General features: G+C 36.7%; 2 protein-coding genes across 2 annotated transcripts; one reads left to right on the forward strand and one right to left on the reverse strand.

Moving 5' to 3' along the window:
- Nucleotides 1-2,874: 2,874 nt before the first annotated feature.
- On the forward strand, nt 2,875-9,857 carry LOC106406032 (putative 1-phosphatidylinositol-3-phosphate 5-kinase FAB1C). Its single transcript, XM_013846615.3, has 9 exons — nt 2,875-4,033; nt 4,257-4,946; nt 5,015-5,501; nt 5,591-6,585; nt 6,671-6,797; nt 7,248-7,412; nt 7,489-8,742; nt 8,985-9,242; nt 9,329-9,857. Exons 1-9 carry the CDS (start codon nt 3,651-3,653, stop codon nt 9,581-9,583), a joined length of 4,614 nt encoding a protein of 1,537 aa, XP_013702069.2. The 5' UTR covers nt 2,875-3,650; the 3' UTR covers nt 9,584-9,857.
- Nucleotides 9,858-10,386: 529 nt separating this feature from the next.
- On the reverse strand, nt 10,387-11,392 carry BNAC06G32160D (uncharacterized protein At1g66480). The gene is made up of 2 exons (XM_013845474.3): nt 10,993-11,392; nt 10,387-10,913 (listed from the first exon to the last, which is right to left on the reverse strand). Exons 1-2 carry the CDS (start codon nt 11,217-11,219, stop codon nt 10,553-10,555), a joined length of 588 nt encoding a protein of 195 aa, XP_013700928.1. The 5' UTR covers nt 11,220-11,392; the 3' UTR covers nt 10,387-10,552.
- Nucleotides 11,393-11,535: the final 143 nt, after the last annotated feature.

Here is an 11,535-nt window from a genome sequence, read left to right on the forward strand (position 1 = left end):
ATATGCTTACCAGCACTAATAAGGCATTAATCATATGCTTGATAAAAAAAGAAACAAGAAATTTATTTGCATTTTGCAATATATCACTTTTAGTTTTGACACTAATTTTTTTCAATAGCGATGATGAAAAATAAACACTCGTGAAAATACGTTCCAATGTGAATATAATGTTATTAATTACTTTTCCAAATATTCTACTTAAAAATCACCATATATTTCTACACATATACATAGGAATTCAACGGCAAATATTTTAAAAAATTGTTAACCTATAACTTTCGAAATAATTTAAGAATTAAAAATTTCATCAGCAGTTGCAATAGTTAGATTTTCGGGTACTTTTTTTTTCAACATATCTTTAAAATATTTGTTATATGATTATATCTGAAGAGATACAAAAATACGAAAAAGAGATGAAATTTGATTTGGGGATCGATCACCTATAAAAGCTACACAAACGGATGGTTATACTTTACTTCTAGTGAAATTGCACTCTATATACATAGCTTTATGCGTAATTAGTGCAATACCATTCGAAACTATTAAGAAATGTTATGTGAATTATAAAGACAGTTATATCCCTATCAAATCAATCTTTGTTATACGCTCTAAAAGATTATGCAATCCGTAGGTGAAGATATTTTAAGATTTGCGTATCCTCCCATATTTCCGTGTCAGATGATGTGAATCTTGGAAAATATTATCTTTTACAGATCTTCGGTTCAAATTCGAAATCATGTATTAGGGTTTTATCTATCTTTATGTATAACTCCTTTTCACTTCTTGGAAAACTCCTTTTCACTTCTTCGAAAGCTCCTGTTCAAATTCCAAATCTTGGAAAGCTACTTTTCATTTCTTTCTTTATGTTTCTTAATAACCCAGGGTTTGTGTTTATGGCTCTGCAAATGACTTTCTGGTTACCCCTTTTATACAGTCTAAGACAACGAAGCTTAACCCTCTCTCCTGCTTATAATTTTTTGTATGTAAAGTCGGGAAATTTCAAGAGTGGATACGTTATCTGATGCGCCGTTTTCGTCAGGAAATATATGGTCCATATTTTCCTTTCTATGATACGTTCTCTGTTGCACAGCCTCGGTTAACGAAGAAAATCTAAACAAATATTTACCAAATCTATCTAAAATCTATGAAATACACCTTACAGATCCTAGAGGGCTATAACAATATTTTCCTCTGACATTTGCAAAAGGGCACAAACGTATATTTGGTCCATCACGATTCACTATTAGGCCCAATTAATTTTGTTCATGGCATATACCTAATTTGTGGATTCTTTATGTATTTTGGTCCAATTTACTCTTTATTCTATTACCTTTTGTCAACGGCGTGTGTTTTATATGTTTAAGACACCAGCGCGTGACTACGAAGTATAGATCTCGAAAAAAATCATTTTATTACATACCATTGGAATGTCATTTTCTCTCGTATATTTATTTTCTTATTTCTTATTTCTAAACAAAATAAAGATTTAATTCATTAAATAATATAGTAAAAATTCTATAAAGCAATACTCGATAAATTAATAAAAACCATAAATCAATAAATTTCTCCGATTCCAAATTGGTCGGGCTCAAAATATGACATGTCATTTTTCCTCGTATATTTGTTTTTTATTTATAAACAAAATAAAGATTTAATTCATTACATAATGTAGTCAAAACCCTATAAATTAATAAAAAAATTTGATTTCAAGTTGTATAGGTTCAAAATATGACACAAATCAATAAAATAATAAAATAATAATTTTTCAGAAAATCATATGTAAATATTTGGTACCATTAAAATTATAAATTAATAATTTATATGTATATGCATTTTATATAATTACAAATCAACCATTGTTTTATATTCACAATAGAATTATTTTTATAATTTTTAATATTTAATTTCTTGTGATGAGATTTAGTAAAATTATATATAAAACACATTTAAATTCTATAAACATATTTTATATACACCAGATAATATAATAAAATTAATATAAATATCTAATTTTAATCAATGTATATACACTAAAATTAAATATTTTTAAAAAAATATATCTTAAAATTAAAATAATCTAGAAAATAAATTTTTTTATAAATCTATAAATTAGTAAAATATAAAGTCCCAACATTATTAATTTATAAAGTTTTTATTGTAAATACACACTCCCTTTAAAAGAAAGAAAAAAACACAACAATTCCGTATTAGCCCCCACCACTAACGGACAACTGTCTAAAGTTGTTAACTAATTAGTCAAGTTAATTAATTACACACATAAATAATCAAAACTCTTCTGCTAATTAGCCTATTAAATGGAACAGATACTAGTCAAAGCTAGTACACAAATGTATTCTTAATACACATTTTACATTTTCCCGTACAAGCTTTTATAACTAGTATACACAGTTATATAATGAGATCGTCGTTATCTTCTCATTCTCCAATTATATGTGTTTATTTGGCTGAAAAGCGTATCTGTAATCATTGCTATTTGTCATTTGATTCATAATAATATTGTAATCCTTTCCACATGTATATTGTCTATTTATATAGATACATAACAATTATGTAGAATTTTGACTAATAGCTTTTCGATTTAGACCAGATTCACACGTTTATTGCTCAATTAAAAGTTTAGGAATGCTATGAGAGATATTTTGTACTACTTAATAACTTAATATGACCATTAGAAGAGATAAATATTTTTTTTTTCTCGTGTCAAATTTTTTTGTCGTGTCAAATTTTTTTTTTTGAACACCCTGTCGTGTCAAATAAAAGTAAAAAAACGACTTTGAGGAGGGTCTTTGTCATGTTTTTAATTTTCTAAGTCCCTTAAACAAAAGCATAAAAACTTAATTAATAAATTAAAAATTGGAATAAACCCTAGTTGGAATTAAAAAAAAAAGAGAGAGAGAAAGAGGCAAGGGAAGGGAAGAGAGAGAAAAAGGAGGGAACAGTTAATGGCGGAGCAGTATAAGGAATCGCGTCTCTCTAGAAATCTGCCATAGCTGTAAAAACTGTTGAAAGAAAGAAAGAAAAAAAGCAGAGAAAGAAAGAAGAAGATAGTGTTGCTGTTGTTGTTAGTGAAGAGGAAGAAGAAGAAGAGAGATTAAAAAAAATAAAATCTGTAAATGAGAGCTAGAAAAGGAACCTTCTCTGTACTTCTCCTTTTAATTCTCATTCTCCCCAGTCTTTAATCTTTTTTTCTCTCTATTTTACTTTCCCTTTTCTTCTTCTTCAATTTCACTCTTTATTGATCCTTAAAAGCTGTGATCGAGTCAAAGGTCTTAGTTTGTTTTTTGGTGGGTTGTTGTCTTGTTGATATTGGATCTGTTTCTTGGTCCAAGATTGAAATCTTGAGGGGTTCTTGATTTTGATATATCTATATCTGAAATTGATGTAGAACTTTGTTTTTAATTAGAAAAATAAAATAAAAAAAGAATCTGTTTCACATCCAAATCTACCCACCATTTTTGTTGTGGGAGGTTTTTTAAAAACTTCATATTCATACTAAAAAAAAATCAAAGTTAATTTTTTTCTTAATCTTCCATTCAAAAATCTGAGGGGAGAGAATAGAGAATAGAGAATAGAGAAAGAGAGTTTTTTTTTTCTTCTTCTTCTTATAATTAGGAGTATTTTGATAGTTTATGGGAATACCTGATGCTTCACTGCTAGATCTACTCAAGTCTTGGATAACTTCAGATTCAAACCAATCTCCTTTGTGCTACTTTGAAACAACCATGCCTATCCTTTCCAAAACCTGCAATGACTGTGGAACCAACCTCCACTGTGGCTACTGCTGCCTGGCCTGTGGCCATTCCTGGTGCAAGAGCTGCTACTCTGATTCTGACTCAGAGGAGAGACCAGAAGATCTCAAGAAGCTGTGCAGAGAATGTGATGGTGAGGTTCTTGAGCTGAGAGGGAAGAGCTATGATAAGGTTCATCCTGGTGATAGCCCTGAAAGTGAGAACTCTAGCCTTGAAATCAGAGATTGCAGGAACATCGCCTCTATTCGTTGCTATCCTAGCAGGTATTGCTCAAATTCTTGATAAAGTTTCGACCAGTGTTCTCTAAAAATCGGTTTAGGCAACGTCTAGGGGTTTGAATGAAACTATTATTTCAAAAATATAAAATATCTTTCTTTAAAAAATCTGTCTAGGCGTCCGCTTAAACAATAATGGCGCCTAACCACCTCCTAGCGAGTTCTTGAACATTGGTTTTGACCTTTTAATAAGTGTGGATTATGTTTGCAGGGGAGAGGAGGAAGAAGAAGGTAGAAACTGTGGTAAAAGCCCTTTGAGTGAATACTATCAAGACAGTTCAGATGTAGAGTCTGCTAGTGTTAGTGCTAGTAGACATGAGCATTTTAGTTGTAAGTCTTCTGCTGGGTCCAGTCCTCACGACAGTCCATTAAGGAACAATTTTAGTCCTCTTGGGCGCTTTGTACAGCACGCCAAAGACCTCAGTCCTACTAAGCCAGATCAGAGCCAGGAGGAGGATACGTTGCAAGAACCGTTGGATTTTGAGAACAACGGACGCATCTGGTATCCTCCCCCTCCTGAAGACGAGAACGATGATGCTGAGAGTAACTACTTCGCATATGATGAAGACGACGATGATGATGATGTTGGGGAGACTGCTACCGAGTTTTCATTGAGTAGTAGCTTTGCTAGCCACGCCCCTAAACTAGGAGACAACAGTAATGAGCCTCTTCGGACAGTGGTGCATGACCATTTCCGAGCTCTAGTTGCAGAGTTATTACGCGGAGAGGAGCTTACTCCTTGTGATGACGAGGGCAGTGCTGGTGACTGGCTGGATATAGTCACTGCTTTAGCGTGGCAGGCCGCCACTTTCGTAAAGCCGGATACTCGTGCAGGTGGCAGTATGGATCCTGGGAGCTATGTTAAAATCAAATGTGTAGCATCAGGAAACCAAAACGAAAGGTATAGTAACCTTCTTTTAGATTCATTAGTGTTGTCCTCTTGCTGATAGTTTACCTTCTTTAATGCAGCATCCTCATCAGAGGGATAGTGTGCAGCAAGAACATAACGCACAAGCGAATGACGTCTCAATACAAACATCCAAGGCTTCTGCTATTAGCCGGGTCTCTAGAGTATCAACGAGTTGAAGGACAGTTAGCGTCATTTAACACGTTGCTCCAACAGGAAAACGATCATCTCAAGGCGATTATAGCGAAAATAGACTCCCTTCATCCCAATGTTCTCTTGGTAGAGAAAAGCGTATCTTCGTATGCTCAGCAGTACCTTCTAGAGAAGGATATTTCGTTGGTGCTCAATGTGAAAAGGTCGTTGCTGGATCAAATAGCCCGTTGCACCGGTGCTGTTGTTTGCCCTTCTGTAGATAGGATCTCTACAGCTAAGTTGGGGCACTGTGAGGTGTTTAGGACTGAGAAAGTGCTGGAGCAACATGAAGCTGGGAGAAAACCTTCGAGGACATTGATGTACTTTGAAGGTTGTCCTAAGCGTCTAGGTTGCACGGTATGCTCTCATTCAAAGTTATTAAGTTCTTGTTTGTTGAGTGTTTTCTCACTAGTAATCAATCTCTGATAATACTTAACTTGTGCTAGGTTGTGCTTAAGGGTAGTTGTCGTGAAGAGCTAAAGAAGGTGAAGCATGTTATTCAGTATGCTGTGTTTGCAGCTTACCACTTATCATTGGAGACATCGTTCCTTGCGGATGAAGGTGCTTCTCTTCCTAAGATTAGACTGAAGCAGCAACCAGGGATGGTGCGGTCGGCTTCAGATAGGAGAATGATTGATGATGGCATCTCCTTAGTAACTCATTCTCCTACAGAAAAAGATCTTCAAGCTTTGATTGATACAGCTGGACAGGAGGAAGATGAAAACACAACACTGGTGCCAGAGAATGAGGACTTTGATCCCACTCTATTATTCTCATCTATGAAATCTTGTGAAGCTGACACTGAGCAATGTGATGCCCTGAATGGAGATTTACCTGACAGTTTGGTAATAAGATCATATTCCTCAACTGATTTGCATGGAGAAGTCACTCAACAGTTGAGAGGTGAAGAGGAGAATCTCGATGAAGATGACATGTCCAGTGAATATTTCTCTGCAGCAGACTCTCACCAGAGCATACTAGTCTCGTTTTCAAGCCGTTGCGTTCTGAAAGGATCAGTATGCGAACGGTCAAGACTCTTGCGGATCAAGTTCTACGGATCCTTTGATAAACCTCTCGGAAAATACTTGAAAGATGATCTCTTCGATCAGACTTCAAGCTGTAGAACGTGCAAGGAGCTGGTTGACGCTCATGTCCTCTGCTACTCTCACCAGAATGGGAATCTTACTATAAACGTTAGACGTCACTCGTCCATGAAGCTTCCTGGTGAACAAGATGGGAAGATATGGATGTGGCATCGGTGCTTAAGATGTGCACATGTAGATGGAGTCCCGCCTGCTACTCGTAGAGTAGTTATGTCTGATGCTGCATGGGGACTCTCCTTTGGGAAGTTTCTTGAACTTAGCTTTTCGAATCATGCTACTGCTAATCGTGTTGCGTCATGTGGTCATTCACTTCAGAGAGACTGCCTTCGTTTCTATGGGTAAACTCTTCAATATACAATCTCATTCTCTAGAGTTATTATCTCAATGTTGTTAAAGTACTAATAGTATATTATGGTTTTGCAGATTCGGAAACATGGTTGCTTTCTTTAGATACTCTCCTATCAATATACTTACTGTCTTCCTTCCCCCATCAATGCTTGAATTCAACAGCCACCCTCAACCGGAGTGGATACGCACAGAAGCAGCAGAGGTAGATTTTATGAAACATCTTAAGGCCTTTTGCATCAGATTTTGGCAGTTTTCTAAAAATGACAGCAAATTTGACATAAACGAAACGATTTTTCTATAATTTTTTAAAAGTCATTCTAGGCGTTCAAAAAAATCGGTCTAGGCACCCACCTAATCAATAATCCCTTATAAAACGACTAATTAGTGCCAAGCGGTTTTTTAAACATTGGATTTTGGTATATGGAGATGGTTTATAGCTCATATACTAATTTTTGTAAAACTGATTTTTTGGCAGTTTCTAAAAAAGACGGAAAATTGGACATAAACAAAACAAATTTTCTATAATGATTTTGTTTTCTTAAATCGGTCTAGATACCCACCTAATCAGTGCCTAGCTAATTTTTGAACATTGTCATTTTGGTATATGGAAATGGTAAAAGCTCATATACTAATTTTTGTGTGACTTCTACAGCTTATGGGTAAGATGCGGACTATGTACGAGGAGGTATCTGGTATGATCAAACGCATGGAAGAGAAGAGCAGTTTACTTGCACCTGAACAGCCTGGAGCCTCTGAACTTCAGAGTCGCATCATGGGATTAAAAGATCAACTCGTAAAAGAAAAAGATGAATACGATGTGAGTGAGCATCACTTAACTGAAAAAATCTTGTTTGAAATTTGTATTTGATGGAACCTTTCCTCATCTTGAACAGGACGCCCTGCAACCCATTTTTGAAGAGAGTCTTCGAAACCAAGGGAGTTTGGATATCTTAGAGCTGAATAGACTGAGACGTGCGCTCATGATTGGTTCTCACGCTTGGGATCATCAGCTTTACTTGCTAAGCTCTCAACTCAAAAAAGCAAGCGATGGCCAAAGACTAGAGATGCAGGAGCCTCCAAAGACTGACCAGGAAGGTGCGGATGAAGTGGAAGGGAGAGCTCACTCTGATGGAGAAGCTAACGGTGATGATAACAAACTCTCTCCTGGCTCTTCTCTCTCAGAGAGGATAGATTCAGCGTGGCTAGGCTCGTTTCAGACGGATTCTTCAGCTGTTAGTTCTCCACTCCGGAGGCTGGCAAAGCCAATAAGAGTCCAGTCATTCGACTCAGCGATGCGGTTTCAAGAAAGGATCCAAAAGGGCTTGCCGCCATCTTCTCTGTATCTCTCAGGCATCAGATCTTTCCACGCGTCCGGCGAGTACAGGAACATGGTGAGGGACCCTGTCTCCAACGTGATGAGGACTTACTCCCAGATGTTACCTCTAGAAGTGCAGAAGCTGGATCTCATCGTGGGCTCAGCTCCTACGTACATCTCCTCAGCGTCTCAGATGGCTGATGGGGCTCGGATGTTGATTCCTCAACGTGGCCTCAACGACATTGTGGTTCCTGTGTATGATGATGATCCCGCAAGCGTTGTGTCATATGCTCTCAACTCCAAGGAGTATAAAGAGTGGGTTGTTAACAGAGGCATTGCTAATAGTAGTAGTAGTAGTAACAAAGAGTCTGAGCCTTCTACGTTCTCCACGTGGCGTTCTCTAGGGTCGATGGATGTTGATTACATTCATCATGCTGTGTATGGATCTTCTCAAGATGATAAGAAGTCTCCTCATTTGACTATTTCCTTCAGCGACCGCTCTTCCTCTTCCTCTGGTGCAAATGAAGGGAAGGTGAAGTTCTCTGTGACGTGTTATTTCGCGAAGCAGTTCGACGCTCTGAGAAAGACGTGCTGTCCGACGGAGGTGGACTTTGTGAGGTCGTTGAGCCGGTGTCAGAGATGGTGTGCCCAGGGAGGGAAAAGCAATGTTTACTTCGCCAAGTCATTGGACGAGAGGTTTATTATAAAACAAGTCGTCAAAACGGAGCTTGATTCTTTTGAGGATTTTGCAACTGAATACTTCAAGTATATGAAGGAGTCTCTCAGTTCAGGGAGCCCCACTTGTCTAGCTAAGATCCTCGGTATCTATCAGGTTAGTTACAAGTCAATGTTAAAGAAATGTGGGTAGGCGTCTTATAGAAGATTATTGTTTATATGGGCGTTTAGACCCATTTTTTTTTAAAAAAATCGGTTTGAAAAAGTCGTTTCATGTACGATTAGTGACCGCCTAAACCGATTTTTAGAACACTTGTTACAATATAGGGAGTGTAGTCTATGGTTTGAAATGGAATGGTTAAGCATGTGATTGATTGATTTGAATGCTATGGCGTGCAGGTCTCTATTAAACACTCAAAAGGTGGAAAAGAAACGAAAATGGATCTTATGGTGATGGAGAATCTCTTCTACAACAGGAGAATATCAAGAATCTATGATCTCAAGGGATCTGCACGGTCACGGTACAATCCAAACACATCTGGAGTTTTGCTTGACATGAATCTTCTTGAGGCACTACGGACAGAACCAATATTCTTGGGAAGCAAGGCAAAGAGAAGCTTGGAGAGAGCTATATGGAACGACACAAGCTTCTTAGCTGTAAGTGTTTTTCACTAACCCAACTCCCAAGTCACTTTTGTTGTTTTAAATTTTTGATTAATCCGTTTTCTCGTTTTTTGAATTAGACTGTGGATGTAATGGACTATTCATTGCTGGTTGGGTTCGACGAAGACCGTAAGGAGCTGGTTCTTGGAATCATAGACTTCATGAGACAGTACACATGGGACAAGCACCTTGAGACTTGGGTGAAAGCTTCAGGGATTCTGGGTGGACCCAAAAACGCTGCTCCGACCATAATCTCGCCAAAACAGTACAAGAAGAGGTTTCGAAAGGCCATGACCACTTATTTTCTAACGGTTCCTGAGCCATGGAACTCCTGATTGAGTAAAAGAAAGAACACTATTTTTCATCATTCTTTTGTTTTACTGATCTTGATTTTTTCTTTTACAGTAATAAAAAAAAGAAATTGGTTTAAGTAGACGGAACATATATACATGTTGGGACCTGACTTGATTGAATTTATCCTTTTTTTGTTTGTTTGTTTGTTTGGTGTCTGTTGGTTTCTCTGAGTCTGGAGAATTGTATATTGTAATTATTGGCTAAACTTATGCCCCTCAGATTGAAAAAAAATACTAATGATTTTCCTTTTTCTTATTGATCTTCCCTTTGCGTTAATTTGTTGTTATTGTTAATTTTATTTATCATGAATTGCCAATTAAACTCCAATTAGGAGTGACTAGTTTCTTTATATATTAGTACTAGTTTAAAAATAAAATTCCATGTGAGATCTCAACATATTTAAAAAAAATAATAATAGTTACTATCGACTCATTTCAAGCTAAATCCTATTTTAAAACTGCTAATTAATTTTTTTTCTAGACCATCATATTAGACTAACAAACGAGGCTATATTATATTAATTTTAGTTTATCATAGAATTTCAATTCAATTCAATTGATAATAAGTAAATTAGTCCAAGTACCTTAGATAGTGTTGGTCATTGGAACATTTCAATGTGAGATCTCTAACATTTACTTTCAGATCTTTTACACATGACATATCTAAGGTTATGTACTAGAGACAAGATGTGTAATAAATGTAGAAGATAAAGAAGCTCAGCATCTCTCGTCCGAGTTATGTTTTGTATATTCAGGCTTACGTCATATAATATTATCTAGCTGGATAGAGGATACATTTTTTATACTAAGAAAAGACTAGAAGTTTGTTACACACAAGTTGGAGCACATCCGTTTGCTAGTGGCAATTTTAGTAATTAGAGGATGCAAGAAACGTGGCTCGAGAAACGGATCAGTGTTTCTTTTTCTAACAAGCAAGAAAGAAACAAAACCCTAAAAAGAATTGATCACCTCTTGTGCTTTGACACAACCTTCTTCATCTCCAATCCCAAAGCTTCTTCCTCCATTATGAAGCAAACGTTGTCTCTGAATGTTGAGGAGACAAAGAGCTGTGATCTTGTCTGAGAAATCAGAGCCACTCTCACTCTCTTTCCTCAGTTTCTCCACTTTCCACTTCGGTAACCTCAACTTGACGCTAGTCATCACTTCTCTCTCTTCTTCATCAACCTCCTTGTTCTTCATTACCGAGAGATCAGAAGATGATCTACGAGACAGCTTCAGATTCTCTAGCCTCTCCTTTGCACTCATCTGGATTCCTGACCGAACCCTTCTCGGTGCTCTCTCCTTCCATGTTCTGACCACGTGAGTTTCAATGATTAGATTTCAACTTCGAAAACATATATAAAAACCAAAAGATGAAACTGAGGTCTTACCTAGGAAGTTCCACCATGAAATAAAGCCTTTTGGATTCCAAGTTCTGGTTAGGATCCAAAGGCTTTGCTCTGATTCCAAAATGCTTCACGGATTCAGATTCCAAGAGAACGTGGCCGGGAAAGTCTTTAACAACCGTACCAGCTCTCACAGGAGTTTGCATCTTGAAACTCTCGCCAGTGATCTTCATGATCTTGGCAGTTTTCTTGCTTCCCAAGCTATTACCCATTATAGAAAGATGAGCTTCTAGGTTTACTAATAATGTGTGAGCTTTTGAAATCCAAAAAAGAGTTATCTCTATGTAAGAAACTCAGTAGCTCAAGGTGGGTGGTGCGTTAGATCAGATGATTATAGATTATGGATTTATGGTTGGTTGCTGATGATAGTGAACCATTTTTTTAGGTCAACAAAATGCCAAATCTTCAATAATATATAGAAATGGGAAGACAAAAGTACGTCAAATTTCGCTATCGATCATTTGAAAAACCAATAACAACCCAAAAACTATGTCTAATCATATATATAATTTAAATGATTAATTTAAA

This window comes from Brassica napus, chromosome C6, assembly GCF_020379485.1.
Source record: "Brassica napus cultivar Da-Ae chromosome C6, Da-Ae, whole genome shotgun sequence".
NCBI lineage: Eukaryota > Viridiplantae > Streptophyta > Magnoliopsida > Brassicales > Brassicaceae > Brassica > Brassica napus.

Bases quoted from the DNA above. Each gene is read 5' to 3' on its own strand.
- LOC106406032 (XM_013846615.3), top strand. From the start codon at position 3,651: ATGGGAATACCTGATGCTTCACTGCTAGATCTACTCAAGTCTTGGATA. The intron at 4,034-4,256 runs GTATTGCTCAAA...TTATGTTTGCAG, and splicing joins ATTCGTTGCTATCCTAGCAG to GGGAGAGGAGGAAGAAGAAG. The intron at 6,586-6,670 runs GTAAACTCTTCA...ATGGTTTTGCAG, and splicing joins GACTGCCTTCGTTTCTATGG to ATTCGGAAACATGGTTGCTT.
- BNAC06G32160D (XM_013845474.3), bottom strand. From the start codon at position 11,219: ATGGGTAATAGCTTGGGAAGCAAGAAAACTGCCAAGATCATGAAGATC. The intron at 10,914-10,992 runs GTAAGACCTCAG...TCACGTGGTCAG, and splicing joins TTCATGGTGGAACTTCCTAG to AACATGGAAGGAGAGAGCAC.